We start from the raw sequence: 25,042 nt of genomic DNA on the forward strand, positions 1-25,042 counted from the left end.
TGACATGGTGGTGTTTGGTCATAGGTTGGACTCGGTGACCTCAAGAGGTCTTTTCCAACTCAATTGATTGCGATTTTGTGACTCTGTGTCTCTAAATCTCTGTGTTTCAGTGATTGACTCTGTTTGTCTCTGTGAGTCTGTGTTCCTATAACCCCGTGTCCCTCTGTCCCTGGATCCCTGTTTTCCTATATCCCTCTGTCCCTGTATCCCTGTGTCCTTGCTCCCCTGTATCCCTGTTCCCCTGTATCTCTGTGTCCCTGCTCCCCTGTATCCCTGTTCCCCTGTATCCCTGTTCCCCTGTATCCCTGTTCCCCTGTATCCCTGCTCCCCTATATCTCTGTCCCTGTTCCCCTGTATCCCTCTGTCCCTGTTTCGCTGTGTCCCTCCACCCATGTGTTCCTCTGTCCCTGTATCCCTGTACCCGTGTCCCTATATTCCTGTATCCGTGTCCCTATATTCCTGTATCGCTATATCCCTGTACCCGTGTCCCTATATTCCTGTATCCGTGTCCCTATATTCCTGTATCCCTATATCCCTATATCCCTGTATCCCTGTGTCAGTGTATACTCGTGTCCCTGTATCCCCGTGTCCCTGTATGCCTGTGTCCCTCCGTGATTGTGTCCCTCTATCCCTGTATCCCTCTATCGCTATGTCTCCGTATACCTGTATCCCCGTGTCCCTGCCTCCCTCTGTCCCTGCCTCCCTCTGTCCCTGTATCCCTGTATCCCCTATCCCGGACCCTGTACCCCCCTCTCCCCTCCCCGCGCCCTCTGAGGGCTCTCTGCACACGGCCCCGCCCGACCGCGGCGGCTCCGCCCCTCCCCTCCCCTCCCCGCCCCGCCCCTCCGTCACCAGGCGCCGCCGCCAAGCGCGGAAGCGTCGCGCGCGCGGGGCCGGCCGGCGCTGTCGGCGGGTGTTTTACGGCCGCGCTTGGCGGCGGCGGAGCGGGAGCGGCCCGGGCGGGCGGTGAGTGGGGCGGCGGGGGGACCCCGGCCCGGAGCCGGGACGGGCCCCGCCCGAGCCCCTGGGGGCACCGGGGCGACCCGCACAGGCGCTGGCGGGGCGGCGAGGCGCGGCCCGGGCACCGCGCGTGCCTTTGTTCGCGCCCCCCCCTCCGCTCCGCGCTCCCCGCCGAGCGCGGCCCGTGAGGCCGCCGCGCTCCCCCTTTCCCCCATTCCCCGTCTCCCCTGCTCGGCCTGGCGCCCCCCGCCGCCGCCCCCTCCTCCTCCCCGGTGAGTTTGTGTCGGTCTCTCCCGTAGGACATGGCCGAGGTTCCGCCGGGGCCTAGCAGCGTCCTGTCCCCGCAGGGGGACACGCTCTCCCCCTTCCCCGCGGGAGGAGGAGGAGGGGGGGCCGCTTCCTCCTCCTCCTCCGCTGCCGCCGCCGCCTCCTATGCCGCCGCCGCCGCCGCCTGCACCGGCGCCCAGGACGAGGAGGCCGAAGAGGAGGAGGAGGAGGAGGAGGAAGAGGAGGGACCCGCGGGCGGCCGGGAGCGGGAGCAGCAGCGAGGAGGAGGAGGAGGAGGAGGAAGCGGCGACAAGGGGGCCCCGCAGCACCGGCACCACCACCGCCACCACCACCCCCCGCACCACAACCACCAGCTCAACGGCCTCATCAGCCCCGAGCTGCGGCACCTGCGGGCCTCCCTCAAGGGCAAGATCCTGGGCGCGGAGGCCGCGGCGGCCCCCGAGGGGCTGGAGAACAAGCGAGCCAGCAAAACAATGGGCTCGGGACAGCAGCAGCAGCCGCCCCCCGCCGCCGCCCCCGCCGCGGCGCCCTGCTCGGCCCCCCACGCCAACCACCTCCCTCCCCAGGGAAGGACTGCACCCTCTCCTCCTCCTGCTGCTTCCCCCCCTGGAAAAGGGGACAGGAGCCAGCCTGCTGCCACCACCGCGACCGCTGCTGCTGCTGCTAAGACTGCAGCCCGCAATGGGCTGGCGGGAGAGACTGGCTTGGAGGAGGAAGAGCAGGAGGAGGGGGATGAAGGAGGGGAGGAGGAGGAGGAGTCCCTGCAGCTTCTCTCCGGGTCCTTAGCGGCTGCCTGCAGTTTGAAAGGCTCGGGAACGGACTGTCAGCCCGAGGAGGACCTAACGATACGATACGTCCAGTACGAGTCAGAGCTGCAGATGCCCGATATCATGAGACTGATCACCAAAGATCTGTCTGAACCCTACTCCATTTACACTTATAGGTATTTTATCCACAACTGGCCACAACTTTGCTTTTTGGTAAGTGCCCGAGGGGAGGCGGGGGGTGGCAGGGAGGGCAGGAGTTGGGAGTGGTTTGGGGCTGGGGAGGAGAGGATGGAAGGGTTTGTGGAAATACTTTAAATAATCTCTTTGTGGATAAAACCAAGCTGTTGTGGAAGTACCTGTCCCCCGGTGACCTGTGCATGTGTAAGTAAAGCAATGCCCCAAGTTCCTGCATTTGTTAACACGTGTTTTTTAAGTGGTGAGGAAAGGGCTTGAGCACAGGGCTGGGATCCAGAAATCCAAGGCTTCTAATCGGGGTTTTGACATTGACTTTTGTGACCTTTGGTAGCTCATTTTATTATTCTCTCTCAGTTCCTGGGTTTGGATTTGAAAAAGAAAGTACTTAGTCCACTAATGCCTTACAACAACTGCTTAGTGATTCTTGCACAATGGCTTTAAAACTGACTAAAGCAGGGCTGGCACATAAATGGTAAGTGGTAGGTGGAGAGGAACTGTGAAAGGCTTAGCAGACTTTTTGATCCGTGAGCTTGCTTTGACAAAGACAAGTCCAGCTGTGTTGCTTTTACAGGTGTGATAGTGCTCACAGAAATCCTCGTGTTGCTCAGATTGTCTCCCTGTACTAACAATCTATTTAGTTTTACATTCTTCCTGCTGCACTACTGAAAGATTGGTTTAGCTGCCCCTCCCTCTGCCTTCCTAAATGTTTAGCACTTCTTGTGTCTCAGCTGCTTTTAGGATGATAATTCATGCACAAGGGTAAGAAAGTGAGTATAAGTTGGCCTGAGGGGTGTCTGGGCATAACAAGAGCTTAGCTGTGTTTGATTTACTCATAGGAACACTTACATCTGCACAACAGAACGTTTTGGGGAGTGTGTGGCACTTCCTTGCTAAGGTAAATGATGAATTCTTAGCCCTTGATGTTTTAATCAAGGCTGGACACCTCTCTGAAAGGTCTGGTTTACCCAGAGCCAGGACACCCTCCAGTTCAGGGGTATCTCTGTGAAATTTTGATAGAGCGAGTAGAGGAGGTGAGGTTAATGGAGCCCATCTGGCCCTAAACTTCCTGAATGTTCTTGGTTTAGGATCTGGTATAATTTATAGGAGGATTTGTATGATTTATAGGAGGATTTTCAGAGTTGTGCTTCTTAAAACCCTGCAGAGGGAACACAGTAGGCTTATAGGAAGTTGAGCAAAGCATTACCTTCTGGAACACAACAGAATATGAAAATATTGGAGAGCATTGTTGGATGCAAAGTCATGTTTGCCATTAGAAGGATGCTGAGCAGAGCACAGTGGTGCTTTTCAAGCACTGAGCTCTGTGTGTGACTGATTTACCTCTTACTGAGAGAAAAATGCTCCTGAGCTGCAAAAGTCCACGCTTGGAGCATCAAGTGTATCACTGGCAATGTTGGATACTCTGAGATCACAGTGCACTTGTTTAGATTTTAAATCATTATGGGGTTTTTTTGTCAGGGAATAACTGAAGAATTTTGTTATGAAAAGAGCAATGACAAGTTGTTTGACAGTGCACTAAAACAGATGATTTCTAATAAGTGCATTCAAAGAATGAGATATCACTCAAGGAAGAGAAAGTGTCTTCAGCTTGTTTTGTAGTGACAGCTTCATCTTTTTGACAGCCTCGAAGAGTCAACAAAACTTTTCCTGAACTCAGTGTATTTGCCATTCTTTTTAGAAAGATGGGCACAATGTAAAGTACATAAAACTGTAGAGAAGAATATATGGCTGTGAGTGTCTAAAGCTTGCAAATTGTCATCTGCTTAATAATTGGAAAGTCTTGCAGTTTGCTGAGTCAAGTTTCATGGAGGTTTTTTGTGACTGGTTTTAGTGGTTTTAAGGTTTGTTTTTTAGAGGTTTTCTTGAAGACTTTATCTTCTATAATATTTAACTTGTCCCTGCGGTTAATGGATTCCTGAACTACTACTAAGTCCCTTTAAAATATTTATCTTCATTCAGGGACTGCATATTCCAATTACCTGGAGGAGTGTCAGGATGGTGAACGAGAAGCTTAGTGCCTGATCTCACAGAATCATTTGTCTTTAATGCCTTGTGGCCTCACTCTCTTCTGGCTTCAGGTTTTAGTTGGGTTTTGATTGTCTTGGGAAAAGGGCTTGGCCTGTGATTTGATTGTATTTGAAAAAAGATCTGTAAGGGTTCAGTCAATTTCTTTGCTGAATTTCACCATCACTATTTTTAAAATCTTCCAGTACATCCTCACCTGTCTTCATTGTGTTCCATGGGCACCTTTCCTTTTCCCTCCCTGTGAGGGGAAAGTACAAATCCACTGAGATTGAAGATGGGATGTGTGTTTTCTAGAAATAATCAGCGTTTGGCCCTTGCTGATGTTTTATGCAGTGGACCATCATTTTCCTATCGTGACAATGCAAACCTATTTTCTGGGGGCATTATTAACTTTATTCCTGGTGATTTTTATCTCCTGGGTTGGAAACTTCTAAAGGCCAAGCCAAAACTCAGCAAGTTGCAATATTGCTTTAGTGGCTGGTGCAACCCAAAGTGCCACATGTTTTCTTTTCTGGTCGACTCCCTCTTCCTGGCTTGTGCTAGCCCTTGTGTTTCTCTGATTTGGGAAGCCAAGATAGCCCTCCCACCACAATATTTTTATAAGTGTGTATGTTTATATATGTTTTAGGGTCATGTTCTCTGGGTTTAGAGCTCCAAATATATTCATGTAGGATGTCCCAGGCCTTCGTGCAAGAGAAGAGGTGAGGATGCACAGCTGGGGGGGAAAGGCACAGGACCAATGCTAATTGGTCACCAGTGTGCTGGATCAAACCACTTCCTAACTGTACACTCAAAGAAGTTCATATTCCACTTTAAAAGGACGTGGAGATACTGGGAATCTTAAAACCCTGTTAATTTTAATGTCAGATTTGCCTGTGTAACTTTTCTTGTCTTCAGGGCTAGCACTGCAGCAACTGAGCTGTTGCAAGTTAATAACTTCCTCTTCTATAAATTTCTAGTGGAAGGTGTCCCTGTCCATGGCAGGGGTTTGGAACTAGATGGTCTTTAAGGCCTGTCCCATCCCAAACCATTCTGTGATTCCAAGAACCTCCAACTGTCTGTTTAAACTCAGGTTTCACCCGTCTTTGGGAGAGCAGGTTTGCACTGTGTGTTAGGTGTGGATGCTCTGTAAATACCTGGTTTTTACTTATTCCCAGGAGCTCTGTCAGCCCAGTTTATTTTCAAATTACCCATGATAACCAGTCCTCTGCCAAAAACTGACAGGGGAAAGGGGGATCTTGTCTTTCACTTGGAGTATTTTTAAGGGTCACCACATCTTTGTCCCCACAATGATTGTAAATGCACTTTCAAAGTTGTAGCTTCCTTTTAAAGTGGGTTTATTTTGCAGCTTCTAGTCTTAGCAGTGTGAAAGTTCTCAAACCTGTATTTAAAACTGGTATATTAAATATTTCAGAAAATTGTTCTCCAAATCCTTCAGCGTGGGAGAGGTGAGCTTAGGAAACCTTGCTCTGTGCCAGAGTTTGGATAAGGCAGGATGTAATAAAAGCTGAGCTCTGGCTGAGTGCTGTAACCTCTCCTGTAATTCACTGCACCATTCAGCTGCCTTTTAAGAAAAATCTGGAAAATCTGTGCTTTTATTGGATTTTTAGCTTTACCACCAGCTATAGCAGCATTTATAATTTAAACTTTCACAAGTTTAAAAATAACCTATTAATTCCATGTAAGTGGTTTTAGATGTGTTGCAAATCCTAAATGACTGCAGTTAAGATCTTGTTTTGTGTTAATGCTTTGCATTTTTTTTCTTTAAATTGGATTTTATTTGAGAGTCCCAGTGTACTTAGTGTTGAAATTAAGACTGGTGAGACGCCATCCCTGTTTTTCAGTCCTGGAAAACCTGGGGCATAAAAGGAAAACCGGAAAACTTGGGAGGACGTCTGAGAAGTCAGACGTGGCAGATGTAGGAAGAAGTTTTATAGGATTCATTCCCAGTTTGCAAACTCTGTTTGTTTGTTTGTTTGTTTTCCAGTTTGTTTTTAGGAGTGATCATGGTTTAAGATACAGGCTGTTGGTGGCTTTGTGAAAACTCCAGTCACTGCAGCACCTGAGCAGGGAACAGGAGCCAGTGTGGTTATTCCAGCAGCGGGAGAAGGAGTCCCTTGCATGGGAGGAGGGAACTACTGGTGTCCAGTTTTGTCGAGTGGGAGCAGAGGGATGGAGTGATTTGCCCAGTTTCGGGAAGAGCTCTGCCTGAAGTGCCAGACCCGAGGTTAAATCCATTAGCCTGAACGTATCCTCTAATGGCATTCAGTAACATGATCCCTAAATGTAAGCCAGTTCTTACGGAGCTGTGTCTGGGATACTTTGGGATGGATTTTGGTGCAGGTGTGAAAGGAAAATGTGGTGCAGTAGTGCAGGTTCTACCGTGTTTGAGTTGTAAAGTATTTAAAATACTTCCCATTTGGGGCCAGTTGCTTGTTTTAATCTTCTTTAAATGGGAACAGAAGTCCCAGGATCTGGGTATTAAATGCATACTCTGAGTTTGAAAGACTTAATGCCATCTTTGCTAATGAAATTAGTACAAATTGATTGATTTTTGTGACAAGTTATGTTCTTGCTGATTTACAGACGTTTCTGTACTAACTCTTCCAGTATATTAAAATCTAGTTTGTTTTAAACATTTAAACTTATTCATAGGCACAAAGTTGATGCAAATACTGGATTTGGATTCATGTATGTTAATCCTGCTACTAATAATTTAGGATTGAAGTAGATGTTACAGTACTCTGTGGGTTTTATGATATATAATAGTGACTTGGGCTCGATGCTGTTTGTAGGAACTTTTACATTTAGAACTCCTCTCATACGTGAAAAGAAAATTTGGCCCATGGTTATCTCTTCATAAATGGTGTTGTGTGGGAGCTACTTTTTTTCTCTCCTTCTCACTCTCCCTATTTCAGTCTGGTTTTTTTTTTATTTACACAGTTTAACTTTCCTCAGGAAATTAATTACGAAGCTTCACATCACAGTTGAGGTTCATTTCCAGCTCTGCAGAAGGTTGGAGAGAAGGAGAAAGGAGAGAGAAGGCAACAAAAAAACCCCCTCAAATTGAGGTGGAAATGCAGCCCTCCCTCTGTGGGTGGAACAGCCATAGATTTACTGCCAGATTTACCTGCCTGAAGACAGAGAAATAGATTGAAGTGTTTGGGGAACTGGTAACAAAGTCATTCTTTATTCAGCTCTCTGGCAGCAGTGGTAAAACCAGTGGGTATTTGCTTCTTTGATTACTAAACCAAAGTTCTTTGCTGTTCATTTAGCATTTTAAATATGTGATTCATGAACAGAACGTTCCTGAAAAGTGCCCTAAACAAGCAAGAACACAGATATGCAGAGTGTCCAGATTGTCACTACTCTTGAAGTGTGTAAAAAGAAAAAAAAAATCTTAAAAATTCTCCACGTAACTGTCAGGATCAACAGTTTGCACGTGTTCACTTGAGGGCAAAGCATAACTATAACATGCTGGTTTGTGGTGTGCTTTTTTTTTTTTTTTTTTTTTTTTTTTTGGTGAGGTATAAGATTACATCTAGGTAGTCTGCATAATTATAGCAATGTTCTGAGCAGTCTGGCTGAAGATACTCTTTATTTAACTCCCTGGTTTTCTCAGGTCTGAGCCGAGATACAGAACTTGCCTTGAGCTGAAACTTTGCATACACAGTTCTAGTATAAGTACAGCTTCTCTTTTCTGTGGAATAAACTGTGTTTTGGAACAAATGAAGGGCTGCTTAGGGTATTTCAGTCCAGTTAGATCATGCTACAGCTTTTGTTTGTTGTTTTAAAAAATCACTTATTAGATTGCTCAGGGTTGTTCTTGGATACTGCTAAAAACGTGTTTTTCCTGCCAAATAAAAACTTAGCAATAATTATATTTGCTTCAACTCTATTAGAAAGGGAGTTAAGATCATGCTGTATCATAGGGCTTTGGAACTGCAGCTTGTACATTTTGGGCTGCTTCATTTCACCTTTGATACAGTTCCTAGTTGCTAACTTGGTTAATAACCCACCATCCAGGTGGAGATGCTCCAAGACATTATTCTTTTTGGGGTGAAGAGCCTGTGTGTGTGAGCCTGCAGGACAACCTGCATGAAGGAACCTTCTGTTTGTGGGAGCTTCAGCCCACAAGCTGTATACAAAAAGGTTCAGGTGTTTGGAGACTATACAGTTTATACTTAGGAGCTCTGGGTTCACAGGTGGGCTGCTCTGAGCCCTGGCAACACTGGCTCCAGCAAGTGTTTTTTATTTGGCATGTGTTACACTTGTAAACTTGGATTATCCAGACTCTGTGCCAGCACATGCTTGTGCCAATCATGTGCTGTAGTCCCGGTTTAGCTGCTGCACTTGAGCCCAAGGCTGGTTCCCCCTGCAGACACAGGTCTGTCTGTGCATCCCTTTAGACACCCCTGTGTACAGTTAGGAGTTTCTTTATGTCTGCTCATCTTTTCTGAGTGCCCAGGAATTCCTCCTCCCCTTGGATACTGTCCTGCTCTGAGCATTGCTCGGTGTTCCTGCTGCAGGTTATAATGTCATTAGTCCCTCATGCTCATGACTCAGTTTTTCTTTTTCTATTTCATGGTAAAATTCTGCTGAACACAGGGCAAGTGCTTGGATAAATGTTTGGGTTCTTTTCTTTTTGGGGTTTTTCTTGATATTTCAGAGTGACTACATCTCCTTGACCACAGATCCTGTGACAATGCCATTGGGATTAACTGCCAGTGCACAGCTCTTAACAAATGAAACCTCTGAATAGTTAAAAGTGTGTGAAATTAACTGTGCTTTTCTGTTTGTTCTCTGGTGTCAGATGACTGAAAACTACCCTTTCCAAAGATTAAATGCAGCAACACTTTTCCCCGATCCTTTGTGGCCTTGACATTAAAACCAGACAAAAATTAAGCATGTTATCTACCACAGCCCTCGTACAGGAAAATTCAGATCGGTATAAAATAGGAATGGACTTTTTTTCCCCTCTGCAGAAGCCCATGTGAAAGGGTGATTTATGCCTTAACCTGGTATTTTATTTTATTTATTTCCCCTTTCAATCACACATGTTCTTGCCTGTAGACTTTGTGAAATGTGGTTCTCTCCAGGACAGTTCTCTGGTGGTTAATTTTAAGTTTACTGGAATGTAATAAAGAAATAAGAGTCTTTTACTGATATTAATATTTTTTGAGATATTTCTAAAATTCATTTCGCTATCTTTTCGTAGCCTTTTTATAGAAATGAGTTTTTTGTGGCTGTTTCACTTAAAAAAATGAACTTGGTTTACTGCTTTTGGTGGCACTGGAGAGGCCAAACTGAGAATGTATGTTTGTCTTTAAGGCCATGGTAGGGGAGGAGTGTGTAGGTGCCATCGTCTGCAAGCTGGATATGCACAAAAAGATGTTCCGCAGAGGTTATATAGCCATGTTAGCAGTGGATTCCAAATACAGAAGAAAAGGAATTGGTAAGAAAAGCCTTTTTTTGTTCTTATTCAAATCCTGTCTTTGGGATAACTGTAGCTGTCACGAAGATTTAAGCTGAGCTGAACTGGTGGTTTGTCTGTCTGTCATCCCCGACTTACTCAACCGCACGAGCTCCCCCGTGGCCTCTCTGATTTTGTTAAAATAACCTGAGATGCCCTTTGAGGTTCACACCTGGGATATGATAAAGCTAAAAAGAAAGGCAGGCAGCAGCCCCTGACCTCTGCCTATTACCCCTGTCAAGTAACACCAGTGGGAATTGCTTTGTGTTTTTATATGTGCCCTCATCACTGTATTTCCATGTTCTGTTCAGGCTCTTCTTTTCAGTGAACTTATTCCCTGGCTTCTCCCTATAAATTATGCATATATTGCCCGTTGGGGAGAATTGTATGGAGCTCATTATTGTATTAATAAGTGAAGAAAAATAGCTATGTATTGTTACTTGCATGATTGAAATGGAGATCTGTTCTGTTGGGAAGTTCCATGGTAAAGAAATCACTCTTGGCAGGGAGTTTGCCCTCCCTCATTAATCAGTTTTGCCCCGATGAAGGGATTTTCATTCTGACACCAGTTTGCCAGGTTGGCTTAATTAAAGATTTGCTCTTATGGAACTTAATTTTTTTGTGCTGGTTATTGTGAAATTACATTCTGGAACATGTTTTTAACTTAAAACATGGACGTCAGCTTTAAAGCTTAAAATGTGCTTCACCACTCATGTGCACTGAACAGCTCATACTTCTGTGATTAAGGACAGAAAATTACTTCCAATTGAAAAATACAGTGATACATTGCAGAATGTACCACTGTGTTTGCTCTCTTCAAAAAATAACCTTCAAGAAACTTGCAGTATATGTATTATCATGACTGTTCAAACGTGTACAGGGTTTTTTTCTCTCCAGTGCAAATTCAAAAGCCATTGTTGGTTTCTGTAGTGGAGCAGAGGGAGAAGGATACTGAGGAATCACTGTCTCTCCTTTGCTTTTAGCTGAGTCATGAAGGAGTCTGCCATAATTTAATTGCAGGTGCTTGGATTCATAAGTAAATAAGAGCTAATGCTGTTATTATGAAGATCTCTGCAAGATTTTTCCCTCCCTTTAGTCAGTTGGTTATGTTAGAATTGTATAAATAGAATTTATCTTTAAAGCCTTGCTTACTTTAGCATTATATATGTTGACTTTTTCCTACATTTGCCACCTTGCTGTTTCTCAAAGTGTGCTGCTAATCTGAAGATCTGCTTTAAATGTAGTACAGTTTTATCATATGTTCAATGAAAAATCTTAATTGATTAAAGTTTTGAGAATACTTTCCAACATTCCCTAGATTCCTTGGGGTTTTTTTTCCTTTTCCTTAGCCTTCTTATGGAAGTGAGATTTATGCAATTTCATTGAACAGCAGTTTTTTCTACTAATAACTTTGAAATCAACTTTCAATTTCACCCCAATTCTACAGACAGGTAGGGATATTACATCTGTAGAACTGTTGTGAAATAGATGAAAAATAATGATAAAAAAATTAAATTAATGCTTGACTGAGGGGAAGGGATGGGCTTCAACAGTATTATTAGATCCTAGCAAATCCAGAGGGGAGTGAGCCACAAGGAAAGTGGTTTCATAAGTTCTGTTACTAATAGAAGTATTTGTTTTAGTAAGAGGAAATTCCCTTGGAAGATGAATGTCCTTCAACTGCACGCCAGCAGATTTTGCCTTTAAATGCAACAAAAAGGAATGAATCACATCTTGGAAGGCTATATATAACAATGTGTTAAGCATAGCAGCCTGTTTCTAATATCCTCGTGTTAGAAGAATCTTGCACTTAAGCTGAGTCTCTGGATAACTTCAAGGATTATTTTATTGTTCAGACTCGAGGCTGCAGCTTGACTGCAACTTCTTGTGTTCTTATTTTCCTCCCTGCCTTCCCCAGGTGTCATGTCATGTAGGTAGCACACATTAGTCATATATAAACCAGCATTTATTTTTTTTTGCACTGCAACTCTGACACTTACTGAAATCTGTATTTCAGGTACAAACTTGGTTAAGAAAGCTATTTATGCTATGGTTGAAGGAGATTGTGACGAGGTAAGATTTTTCTGAATCAAAAACTTTCATAATGTAAATGGTTTGCATTCTCCTATGTGTGGATTGGTTTCACAGGTTTTTCTTCCACAGGACTTTTTTTAGGTGAGAAATGGTAAGAAGTTCTTTATAATAAAAGGTGGCAAACTTGGTAAGAAGTTCCTCAGAATAAAAGAAAAAAGAAATGGCACAAATAGGAGGTGGATTTTCTAAATTTATCATAAGTGTTGGAATTCAACGTTTCAGGTTTTGTTTTACTTTGTGAAGCTGCCTCAGCCTCCCCTCCCAGGCACATTTTCCTCCACGGGCTCCAGTTTAAGGAGGTGCTGAGCAGTGTAAGCTGTGTGTAGTCCTGCCCCTGGAACAGTGTGTGCTGTGGGGCTGCGGTGTGGTTTGATCCCAGTCATCAGCCTCTTCTGACACTGCACAGCTTATTAGGTAGCACAAACAGAGCTGGAGTGATTTAGCATGTCAACAAAAACTTGGAAGGAAAGTGACTGTCAAACTTTCCCTGGCCTAGATGTTGTTAGTCTTTTACCACATTACAGTCCCTACTCTTTTTCTCTCTCTGTCTCTCTCTATATATAAAGAAACTGTCTGTCTCTATGCACCATGTTTAACTTGTGAGGAGCTCTCCCTACATCCATCCTCCTTAATCAGGTTATCTGTCCCTTTGACTCCCATCTCCTGGGCACAATGCAATTGTTGGCTTGTTCCTGACAAGTGCTCACCCTGGGTCATTTCAGTGTGTCACAGTTAAGGAGCCTTTGATCTCTCTGTTATCTCCTTTCAGCTGCTCCCTCAATTGTCCCCCTGCCCTGTGGTGAAGTTTCTTATGCAAAGCTACAGTTTGTGTCACAGGACTTCTGGGCACATACTCCTGTTTGTTTTTCCACTTGTTGCCTCTTGTAGCATCCCTGGATATGTTCTGACTTCATTCATCGTGGTTATTTTTCTTCCCCTCAGATTCCTTCATGACTCTACTTACTGGTGTCTTTTTTTTGTTTCCCCCCCCTGTCTAATTGATGTCGTGCTGGGGCAATACAGTTCAGCCTGTAATTCTTTAAAGTTCTTTGTTTTGGCTTCTTGCTTCTCTCATTCTATGTAACACTTGCTCTAACCTCTTTTACTACTTACTACAGGGAACTAATCAAAAAAAGGTTGGTTTACTTGTTTTCCCCGTTGCTTTCCACTGTGGTTTTGAGTTGATTTGCTGCTGCTAGAGCATTCAAGATTTAAAAAAATTGCTAAATAGCTGAGGACTAGTGTCCACATCACAGCTGGAATATTGAGATGCAGAGAAGTGAATTGCCCACTGTTGTTAGAGAGTCAGGAGTAGAACTGGCTGTTTCTGCTCAAGCTCTGAGTTGCAGTAATTACTGTCTGATTTCTGAATTTGTGTGTGCTACTTCTCATGTACCTTCATTTCTAAGCTGCTTTTATCTTCATAAAAATACAGTAAATGTGCTAAGGGTTGCAGGCTGGTCTGCAGTGAGGCCTCATTAAGTCTTAGTCACAGATTTTCATCTCTGGTGCTGTATAAATGCTCTGGATTAGGGGCAGAGGGCATTTCTCAGATACTGTTCATGTTCCCTTTAATTGAAGGCCCTACAATTCAAACTCCTTGAAGTGTGTGCTGTGGGTGCAGTCATGGTTCACTTCCAGTTTGGAATCTGTAACCCTGTTTGTGGGAAGACGATTCCAAACTCGTGTCCTGCTTTTTGGGGGCTTCTGCATCAGCTGAGTCTTGTGCTGGTGCAGAATTTGGAACTCAATTTTGGAGCGTGGCGTGCAGGCAGAGGATTTTATTGATGTTCTACACCACCAACAGAGGCACATCCACACTGATTTATTATATCTGTGTTGTTCTTTTCCACATACAGGTTATCCACAGCCAAACAACCAATGTTTTCATGGGTTTTTTTAAATTTGCCACCAAGTATGGGCTTCCTCCACATACATGTAGTGCAAAATAATGATGGTGGTTGCTTGTACCACTTGAGTTTTCAGTCATGACCACAATCTGAAAAATCCAACAAGCCACCCATTAAAAATCTCTGTCCAACTCTTGCCCTCACCATTTTTTACAACAATTTTCAGGAGTTCAGTTTCTAACTAATTGATGCTTAAAGCTGATCAAACGTGAAGTTGTGCATCACAGTAATTTGTCTCTGTGAGGTGTGTAAATAGTTTAATCATCCCTGCTGCTCTTAAGGTATTTTCTTACATCTTTTAATGAAATCAGAAGCATGGTGAAAATAAAAAGATGCTGCTACTTGAGATAAGATGAACTGGAGTTCAAAATAAAAAAGCTATTTTCTAAAACCTGCTTGGAATAGGATTAAAAACATAAATATGCAGCTGTGGGTGTCATGAAAGATTTCCAAAGGCTGCTTGGAAACTCTTCCCTTCAATCTAATTATGGAATAGATGCAGTAAATAGACTTAATTTTAATAACTTATGGTGTAGAATCTGATAAATGTTCAGTGTGTTACTCTTCAGAGTATCATAAATTGGACTTTTGAGGTATCACCATTGAGTCCTGAAAAAATAAAGGATTTATACAATACCATGGATGAAAATCTTGCCACACATCAGTAGTGATTTGTCATTTCAAATATTTTAGTGATATTCCAATATTTTAGCAATTAAGGACATTTGGTGGTTGTTTTTTTTTTTTATCCTGTAAGCAATTTTACTGGGAATAAACTAAGCCAGGCCTGTGGAACAAGTGATTTACAGTGTGAGCTGCTGTGGTCAGGCAGTGCCTGAGAGGCAGCTTGTGCTGGGCTCCATCCCTCAAAGCTGAGGCAATATCCTTGCACAGGGGTGGTTTCTCTGAGTGGGGTGAGTAAGTGAGGAGGTGAATTGGCTGGAATGGAATCCGTGTGGAGGGGAGGAGCTGCCCATGGAGCTGCCCCTGGCCTACATTAGAATAGAAACCAGGGAAGTGATCTGAGGTTGGGGGTGGGTGGGTGAACTAGAAATAACCTTCAAGCCTGAAGAAAGTGCAGCCTGCTTTGAGCTGGAGTGTCTGGATATAACATTACAAACAAAACTTAGGGATCTTTGGGGTTTATTATTTTTTTTTTTTTTGCCTTTGTGATTTTCTCAGGCATTTGATGTTAATGATTTGGGGTAGTGAACTCTCAACACCCTGAGTTTCCAATAGGCCACGGTGATTTAGGATAACCACAGGCTGGTTGCATAGGAAAGGTGAACTATGGAAGTCAATCAGGTGAAGGGGAATAGTTTCACCCCCAGCCCCAAAGCTGTGAAAAGATTTTTCTCCCAGTTAAAAAAAGGGAAAGCATGTGCTGACTGCAGCAAGGTGCTGTCTGCCTGCTTTTTGTACATTTGCTTAGTTTTTTACTGACAGGCAATGTTCCAAAATTGTGCTGCTGAAGATCTTCCTGTGGAATTGTTACATCCCTTAATTACAATTAGAAAGGAGGAGTTGTTCATTCATATGTAGGTTTTCCATCTGTAACAAATGACAGACTAATCTGCATACAATTCACTCACCTCATATTACTGAAATAATGTACCATGCAACTTCTAATAAAAAGTAAGACCCTTGTAAGTGGGACTCCTAAAAGCTTTTTGTTGTTTTTGTTTTTTGTTTTTTTTTTTTTAAGCAAAATGTAGAACATGAAAAGGAATTCTGAATTCCTATGGAAACTTTAGGTTGATTTGAAGTGACTTTTTTTGACCACACCAGTGATATGTTGACACTGGCGTCTTTCTAATTCAGTACCACACTAGTAAAAATTAAAAGTGTATTTTTATAGAATCCTATTTGAAATCATTACATTATTAATATTTTAGTTTTTCCTCAATCTATAAATCGTCTAAAGTATGAAGTGTTATATTTTGGGTACTACCTTTCTTTAAAAGTTAAGGCAGTTTTAAATTGATTAAGGACACTGGACAAGCCCCCATAACTTGAGTCTGATGATATGTCAGGCTTGAAAGTAAGAATAGGGAGTGCTGGGAGCACTTCCTTCATTTGCTTATTTGGTTTGGCTGTATCCTTTCCATGCCTTGGTTTTTAAACTTGAATTCATTCAGAGTTTGAACTGAAGAAGCAAGAAAGCTTCACCACTCCACTTACCTTCAACTTAGGAATAAATTCAAGCTATGAAAGTGTAGTAGCAAGAAACATTGCACTCCACTCTCAGTGTAGAACATTTCTTGCTTCTAAACCCAGTTAAAATTAGATAGTTGAGCTAAAAGGTTTATGAAATTTAAGATAAAAGAGAAAGTAACAACCTTCAGAAAGTTGCAACTTGAGCAGAAAATGCTGTTAAATGCAATCCTTTGCTGCTCTCCAGGGGGGGATGTGATTGTGCTATCAGAGATTTAACAGGCTTTTATGAGTACAACAGAATCGACCCCAGAAGAGCAGAAATAAATGTAGTGATTGAGGGTTTGGAGCTTGATTGAAAATCTCACACAGGAAGAGGTGCATTCTTCACCAAACAAAGCTAATGAAATTTGAATAAAATATGCCTGTGTTTCCCGTTTGGGTAATAGAAACCTGTCTTTAGCTGCAGCATGTTGAGATCAGGGAATTGCTTTTCATTGTGCTGAGATTTCCTTAGAAATACCAGAGCAAATCTCCTGCATTTGCTTTCAAGATGAGCATTCACTCAGGTAGTGGGATTCCAACAAACCTGTATTTCAGCATTTAACCACTCCCTTCAGTTCAATCACCTGCAGTGTTGGAAGGGTTTTAGCATTGCAAGGTGTTGGAGCTTGCAGTTGAATAGAGATTTGTTATATCACTGTGCCAGGTTACTAAACTTTGGAGAGAGAATGCCATTTGTAGCTAAGAATTCCAATAATCCTCTGCATGGTGGATTTACATGGGTCAGATTTCCTCTCTGGCATTAATATTCTGTTTTTAATTTGAATTAAGGAGCCGTACAATGTGTAGAAAATAGCACTCTCCAGGAAAATTATTGTGCTTCCATTATTAGTTATAAATGAATAGTTATTATCCACTGTAATGGATAAGGATGCTGAGTACTCCATCAAGTCACAAGACTTGATAGTACTGCTCTGTGAAGTACCAGCTAGAGAAATTCAATCTCTAATTCTTGCCACAAGACTAAGAATTGAATTAGGTTGTCTTAAGTGTACAACTCTGCCCTGCTGTAATTTAAGAACTCTGATGATTAATATTTTAATGTGTGACTCTTTAGTTCCTTTTTGTAAAACGAGCTACTGCCAAGTCTCACATTGTTCAGTGGGTTGTTTATTGTTCTTTCAACATCCTCACACTGAGAAGCACAGGTGGAATAATCCATTGGAATGTGGTTAGAGCGGCTTGAAACCTGAGTCAAATATATACATCAAATGGATTTTCAAATCTCAGTGGAGGTGACCAGTGCAGGCACTGCCTTGCCTCCCTCTTTCACACCCGTGTAGCTGCTCCTCAGGCTGCAGGAAAAAAACCCCATGGAGAGAAAAAGGAAAGGTTTTGTGCCAGGTGGCTTTGGAAGGTGCTCAGCAACCAGCCTGGAGAGCTGAGGGGGAATGGGAATGTGTGCCTGGAGGCAGTGGGGGACACAGAGGCCAGAAAGTAGATTGACTTAATCCAGGCTGAAATTATGGTCCTGTATTTCCATTCTGTGCTCCTTCCACGGTGACCATCAGCTCCTGTTCAATGTGTGGATGTTCATTGCCATGGGGATGTATGGAATTCAGTCACATTATTAGTTCAGCCTGTGTTCTTGTGCAACCAGGACCTGTCCTTAGGAGCAGAATCCTTAAAGAGATGAGCTGGACAGCAGTAAAGAGGGAGAGCAAGCTTTTATTATGTGGAGTGGGTTTGGGATCACCAGTTGTGGCAGAGCTCTGTCCAGTGCACGTGAAGGAAAGAGGGAGAAAATTCAGAGGGAGATACTTGAGTTTATTAAATAACTTCTTGTTAATGCCAGTGTAGTTTTTACCTGCATTTGAGACTTCTGGGGCAATTTCAGGTCTTTGCTTAATTTGGGCTACACTTCTGTTTGGTTTTGGTCTGAGTTATTACTGACAGATGTTCTTGCAACTGGGATCTCACAACACGGGGTGGAAAAAGATGGCAAAAGATGCTCTTTCTTCCTGGTGTGCACTCTGATTTGTTTGGGGTATTTGTTGGTACCCAGGTTGGATGGGACCCTGAGCAACCTGGTCTAGTGAAGGTGTCCCTGCCCGTGGTAGGGGGTTGGAATGGGATGATCTTTAAGGTCCCTTCCAACACAGACCATTCTGTGATACTTGTGTTGAGAGCAAGTACTCCTTGCAAACATTGGATCTGACAGCTGGTATCAATCTGAAGCTTTTATCTAAATCTAACGATTTAGAGGTCAAAGATATTAAATAAATAAACAAATCCTCCTATGCCAAGTTTTTGTAACATGCAGAGGTTCGGTTGCTCATTCAGAGTATGTTTTGGACCTTCACCTGTGGTTGCTTGGATTTTGGGTGGGGTTTTTTTGAGAGGGGGAATGTTGGGAGATGGAGGTTGTTTGGGATTTATTTGTTGATGTGTTCTTTACCCCAGTTATTAGGTGGTGAGCTGAAACTCTATTTGCAGCCAAGAACTAAAATCTCGACATGTTGTTTACAATTACAGTTGTTGTTTAACTGCTGGTTTTTTAAAATGCGGGAAGCTCCAGTGTGGGGATGGGAAGCTTAATGTGGAAATAGTACTTCATTAAGTAAGAGTGTAAGAAGGAATTAATTCCACTCATTGCTCATAAAGGTACCTTTAAATAAAACCTTTGAAAGGGGTTCAGTAGTCATGTATTTGCATTTGCTTACTGAACTAACACGACCTACTCAGCTAACGCTGCTTCTTTTCTTCCTTTTTTTTTTTTCTTTCTTTCCCCTTCAAGGTCGTATTGGAAACAGAAATCACAAATAAGTCTGCTTTGAAACTTTATGAAAACCTTGGTTTTGTGCGAGACAAGAGGCTGTTCAGATACTATTTAAACGGAGTTGATGCACTGCGTCTGAAACTATGGCTGCGTTAGGAGAGCCCATCCCACGGGAGCGACCGCCGGCCCCGGCAGCGCAGAGTCGGCCTTTGCATGCCAAGCAATTTGTTCCCAAAATTGCTTTGCAGGTGGACTTAGTGATTCCCATGCAGCTCTTAAAAAAAAAAAAAAAAAACAAAAAACCTGTCAGTGTCCCATTGAGTGTCGCACATTTTCGTTGCACTTTGGCATGGCGCGTTCGTTCCGAATTAAAGCCGGTTCTTTCTGACTCCTGAGTCCTTTTGGTACCAGCCAGAGATGTGCCAGTTGATAGCCAAGATAATGTTCATTCATTTGCAATTACTGACTGTCTTGACATACACAGAACCTGTATGGGAAAGCCACTTTTGGTTCCGGAAAATTCAAAAAAAAAAAAAGAAAAAAAAAACCAAACAAAAAACCCACAAACCACACACACACACACACACACAAAAAAAAAAGCCAACGTAGATTGTAAAATTCTATAAGTATACTAACATTTCATACTGAAATTGCCATAGTTTTCTGGGGAAGAAGAAGAAAAAAAAAAAAAGAAAGGCTTCAATTTTAGGTTTTATTTTTCAATATTGAATTTTTTTCCGTTCTTAAATATTGGTACCTCAGTGATTAGTGAATGAAAAAATGTATTGTAGGGTGGGGTGTGTGTTACAACGAGTAACAGTAACCATTAAATTGCGTCTGCCAGTGCCTGTATAGATAAGTATATTTGTCTTCACCTCTAAGTTTGGAGTGCATGCTTTTATTCTTTTGCTTTCTTCAATTGTCTTTGCGAGGAAAAAAAAACAACAAACAAATTCTGCTTTTATTTAAATTCTGGATTTGATAATAAATTATTTCAGATTTTATTAATTTGGATACTTCTCCCAAACGAGGGTTTGGAAGGCCCTTCTTCTAGCAAAGAGGTGTGAGCTATTTTGAAAACCTTGGGTAGCTGCTAAAAGAGAACCTGATGGCACCAGTGAGTCTCTGCTGGGTTTGGATGCACTTTTTTCCTTAAAAGAGTGAGGGACTTTTAAAAGAAGATATAGAAAATTAATGTAAATTGGTATGATTTTTATTTAATCGAAATTATTGCTAGAAGCTCTGAAAAACAGCTATTTTAAGATAGTCGGAACAAATTTTTTTTTCTTTTCAGATTGCTTTGCTTCAGTGTTCTAAAATGCTTCAATCTTTGGTTCTTGGTAATAAATTTCAAGGTGTATCGTATGCATTTTTAGCTGCTCTCATTTTCTCTAAACTTACATGAGCTAAATTATTGGGGGAGTTTTTTCCCCTCCAAAATCAAAGCAGCGGGGAAGGAATTCTGTCTCCCTTTCTCTCTTTCTCCCATTTGCTCTTGCTCTGTTTTTTCTCTATATTTTCCCCCCCCCCTCTTTAATTGGGCTCACAGAAGTTTTATAACACCCATCAGTTTTTTTCAGTAATTAGGTGTCGAGGCTTTCTTGTTCCATGTGATTCCACAGCCCAGCCCTATGAATCAGTTGGGTCGGGTTGTTTTCTTGGGTTTTTTTTTCCCAAGGTATTAGTTGACTTACAGAAACACCTCTGTAATCCCAGATATCACAGGATATTCTGAGTTGGAAGGGACCCACAAGGATCATGGATTCCAACTCTTAAGAGAATGGCCTGTGCAGGGATGGAAGGGATGAACTCTCAGTGAATCCTCTGGAGTCGAGCGAACTCTTCAGCTTTGCCTTACTTTCACTTTTTTGTTTTTACCTTTAGGGTTTGGTTTGAGTCACGGGGGTTGTTTTCTTTTTTTTTTTTTTTTTTTTTTTTCCTTTTTGCTAATTACTGTACGCTTAAAAAAACAAAACCAACAGAACCCCTACCTCCAGTAACATTTGGAAAAAGAGCCCTGTGCAGGAAAAACTGGATTTTAAAGCAAAGCCGCCTTTTGCACAGACCAATCGCACATGGTGATGGACGTTTCTTACCATGTACAAATCATGAGTTGTATTTGAAAATAAAGATTTTTAATGGAAATTGGCCCTTCTGAGTTTTCTGCTTGTAGACACCATCTGTGCTTTCGAGGAGGCTTGTTCCCCTCAGTAAAGAAAACTCATATTTAAAAGGGTGCCCAGAACCAAGAGTTGTAAAGTGGAGTCTGTCACTCCCAGGACATGTCAACATAAAGCCTGTATGTTGCCACTGCTGCCTTGTGACATGATAAAAACCTTTTATTACCCCCTCCCTCAGGTTTGCCAGTTTTTCTGGATGGCTTTTCAGGAGTTTTCATCATTGTTAAGACTTAAATGTTGGTAAGGAATCAGTTGAGTCAGGTTTCTCTCAGCCGTGGTCCAGGATGTAGCGACAGCTCTGGGTGGCTTGAGCTGACGAGACAGATGAGAGAGGTTTCATCCCTTGCAAGCATCTGTTGGACTTGTATCACAAATTCCAAACTGGGCTGTCTTGTGCGTCTGCTGATGCTTAAATCTGAAAAGCCAGACAGGCAAGTTTTTCTATTGGTTAATATTTAAGCCGTGGGTGTCTTCACATTCAAAAGCCGGCTTAGAAGTGAACTGAAATCGCTTCTCGCTGCCAAAACCATCCTCCCTGAGCAAACTTCAAATACAATTCTGGTTGTTTATTGTAAGAAGTAGCTGTTGCCATGCATGTTTTGAAAATACTGCGCAAAATAGGTGCAGGTCTCCCCTTCTTTTTCCAAAGGGCACATGGCCTGAAAGGTTCTGCCATCGCTGCTGTGTCACACACAGTTCACCGCCGAAGACACTGGAGCTGCATGTGTTGGGTCGTACTAAACAGATCTGTTCTCTGTGTTGCTTGGGATTGGGATATCAAGTGGGAAGTCCTGAATTTGCAAACAGCTTTTCAAAAGGAATCTAGCAAGGAAAAGTTGGTTATTTCTCCTGTCTGTTGCTAAAACACGGTCCTCTCCCCCCTCGCCTTTTGCATTGACAAATCTTAACGAAGGAGTTGATTGCTTTTATATTTAAATTTGCCCAAATGTTGCTACTGGCTGACATGTCAGTCTGGATGTTTGCATTATGTTGTTTTTCTTTAAGAAATCAGGTTCATCACCTTCAAGGCATCACGGAATTGGCGTCACATCGTACGTCACAAACTATTTTTCAGGGCACTGCAAGACGTTGCTACAACTCAGTGCTGTGTTGGAAAAAATTCAGGTCTTGTATAAACATTACAAGCTATATTGGAGTTCAGGTATCGGGTGGGCATCTATGAGAAGAGCAAGTGTATCTCAAAATGCTGGACTGCTGTTTTGAGTGGATTATATTCTTCTGTCCCTTTATCCTTTTTGATGAGAACAAAAACAGTGGGGTTATGAAATGTACAAGTTGTCTAAATACAATGCAGTCAAATAAATGGTTAAGTTGTTTATCTATTTCCTTTTGAATGGGAATGTTCTAATGATTGTTTTGCTTTGTCTGCAAAATACAAATACACGTTTACTCAAGGTCAGGCTGCAGCAACCAGGTCTAGTGGAAGGTGTCCCTGCCCATGGCAGGGGGTTGGAACGAGATGGTCTTTAAGGTCCCTTCCACCCCAAACCATTCCAGGATTCTATGATTAGGAAAGGTGAAAAAAATTTTTGCAAGAGAAAATTGTTTATTGCTACTTGATTGAATCATTTCTGTGCCTGTGTTGGGAGCACCTTGAACATCATTTATCTGAACATCACTGTCACAGCTGAACTAAAAGGGGTCCTTTTATCATGACCATTGTCATGACTAACTCGGTCACTCTGGACTCTCCTGGAAGGTAAGGAGTGGGGGGTCATTGTTTCAGTTGCAATAAGCAAGAGTTGAGAACTCTCTCTTAAAAGCATACAGGGGAACCTGTGGATTTTGAAAATCCTTTGTGCTTTATTCCCTCTACCATTATGTCCAGGCTCCTAAAACCTGAGAATTTGCCAGCAAGGTTCATTCATGCCTGGCTGGCTGTGTGAGAGGTGTGCAGGTCATTGAAAGCTGTACCCAACTTCTGCTGGAGAGAGCTGGTCATCTGCCAGGAGCTCCAGGTCTTTTCTTCCAGTTTGTTTTCTGATTCCTTACAGCTCCCAGTGCCTAAAGGGGCTCCAAGAGAGCTGGAGAGGGACTTTGAACAAGGGCCTGGAGTGACAGGACAAGGGGAGAATGGTTTCAAAGTGACAGAGGGCAGGGTTAGATGGGATATTGGGAAGAAATTCTTGGCTGGGAGGGTGGTGAGGCCCTGGCACAGGTTGCCCAGAGAAGCTGTGGCTGCCCCTGGATCCCTAGAAGTGTCCAAGGCCAGGTTGGACAGGGCTTGGAGCAACCTGGGGTAGTGGAAGGTGTCCCTGCCTGTGGCAGGAGGTGGAACTGGATGGTTGTTAAAATCCCTTCCAACCCAAACCATTCTGTGATTCTATTATTCTAATGATGATTCTCCAAATGTTTGGCCCTTGGCAGGTGGCTGGAACACATAATCTCCAGGTGGGGGATGCAGATTTAAATTCCAGCTCTGCATCAACCAGAAGTTCCATCCTGGAAATCTGAAATAATCCGTCAATGTAAACAACCCAAAGAGCCACAAAAAAATTGTCCAAAATGGTTTTTTGACTTTTGTGATAGTTGTTTTTCATATCTTCTGCACCAGCTAATGCCTTAATTTTGGGGATTTTCTTAAAAAAAAAAAAAAAAAAGGCAAAAGCAGAAAAAATCCATTCTACTGAATTGAACACTTTGGGTGCTGAAGATTGGGAGAAGGTGACAAAGAGAAGGCAATGACTAAATATTGAATATGGACCTTAATATGAGATGGTTTCTACTCAGATAACCACCTGCTGCTTCCTTTTTTTTTTTCTAATAAAATGAAGGATGAAAAAGTGACTCAGCAGCATTGCTAAGGTAAGAAAGACTTATGCAAAGCTGAAATTGTTACTGATATTTAATTACTATAATATAGAAACAGAATATTCTGAGTTGGAAGGAACTGAAACGGATCATTGAAGTCCAACTCCTGGACAAATTTTATATTATATTTATTATATTATGCCATGCAGTCCCTTCCACATAGTACTCTGCTAATCCATGCTCTGTCCACGTGGACACACTCCTTTCCATGAGTAATTTAGAGAAGACAACTAATTGAATACTCCTGTGTTGCCACGGATCCCTCCCCAGGGATGGGAAAGGCTCTTAGTCTAAATCAAAATTTGTCTTTAATGTTGCCAAGAAGGAACAAATGAGCCCTCAGAGTTTGATGCATTGGATGAGAGGGGTTGATGTGTCACTTCTGAGTTGCTCTGAGTGTGCTCCGACCTCCTTGACTCGGAGCAGAAGGGTCTGCTGGAGGAGCTCATTATGTCGAGAAGAAAACCAGCTGCTCTTCAGCCAAATTAGGGGTGTTCTTCTCCCTCCTCTCCCTCCTCTCCCTCTCCATGCTGATCCGGGGGTCCTGCAGCTTTCCAGGGAAGGAATGGCAGTTTCAGGTTCAGCCCTAGTGCTGCTGGTCAGTGATTCAATTCAGCAGAAAAAAGGATTTATTTTTTTTTCCCCCCGTTTTTTTCACACGAGTGACTTGATCCCAAAGCCTCTCGGTGGCCTTAGGTCCGAAGTCTCTCCCGAGGCTGGCACAGAGCTGCATTTTTTATGGCAATAAACTGAGCTTGTTGGGGATGAGTGAGCTGGGCTGTCTGAAAATGTAAACAGCCTCCAGAAGTAAGTAAATTGGGAAGCAGTTCAAGCCACAAATGGCAGTCGGAGTAGTTTTCTGCAAATAGAGATTTTTATCTCACTGTCTGAGAGTGACAGTCAAAGGACTGCTCTCTTGGGGCTGGAAAAGGAGTTCTTCATTACAGGAAACAGGCCTGGATATGATTAAAAAAGAGAAAGTGTTCTCCTTGGAGGTTTTTTTTTGTTGTTTTTTTATCGGAGGGAAAATTGCAAAGCAGGCGATTCCTTGTCAATGAACCAGCCACTGCTCCAGTGGTTTCATCTCTAACCTGACAAATGGAATATGTAGAGGACCTTTACAGAGGTGCTGCCTTGCATTGGGCTGCTCTGGGGTCCCAGTACTCTCAGCCCTCTGTACTCAGTCAAAATAGGCCAAAAATATATTTATTGAAATGTCAAACTTCAATATTTTGGCTCTGTCTGTGTGGAAATAGCTTTTCTCTCTCTTTAACAGGAATTCTGTAGCTCTCTGTGAGATTTTCTTGCAGTATACTGCGTGTCCTTGGAAAGTTCTTCGGAAGAAGTGCCCTCAGAAAACTTTT

The 25,042-nt window shown here is 42.8% G+C and overlaps 1 protein-coding gene across 1 annotated transcript; it reads left to right on the forward strand.

Moving 5' to 3' along the window:
* The first annotated feature begins 892 nt into the window (after positions 1-892).
* Positions 893-22,189, forward strand: NAA30 (N-alpha-acetyltransferase 30, NatC catalytic subunit). Its single transcript, XM_027719731.2, has 5 exons — positions 893-966; positions 1,260-2,228; positions 9,585-9,708; positions 11,744-11,799; positions 18,685-22,189. Exons 2-5 carry the CDS (start codon positions 1,263-1,265, stop codon positions 18,820-18,822), a joined length of 1,284 nt encoding a protein of 427 aa, XP_027575532.1. The 5' UTR covers positions 893-966; positions 1,260-1,262; the 3' UTR covers positions 18,823-22,189.
* The last annotated feature ends 2,853 nt before the right edge of the window (positions 22,190-25,042 follow it).

This window comes from Pipra filicauda, unplaced genomic scaffold (assembly GCF_003945595.2).
Source record: "Pipra filicauda isolate LSUMZ 115617 unplaced genomic scaffold, ASM394559v2 scaffold508_size1329835_pilon, whole genome shotgun sequence".
NCBI classification, from domain to species: domain Eukaryota; kingdom Metazoa; phylum Chordata; class Aves; order Passeriformes; family Pipridae; genus Pipra; species Pipra filicauda.

Excerpts from the sequence above, each read along its gene's own strand:
- NAA30 (XM_027719731.2), top strand. The coding sequence starts at position 1,263 with ATGGCCGAGGTTCCGCCGGGGCCTAGCAGCGTCCTGTCCCCGCAGGGG. Across the intron at positions 2,229-9,584 it reads GGCCACAACTTTGCTTTTTG|GCCATGGTAGGGGAGGAGTG; the intron begins GTAAGTGCCCGA and ends TTTGTCTTTAAG. Across the intron at positions 11,800-18,684 it reads TTGAAGGAGATTGTGACGAG|GTCGTATTGGAAACAGAAAT; the intron begins GTAAGATTTTTC and ends TTCCCCTTCAAG.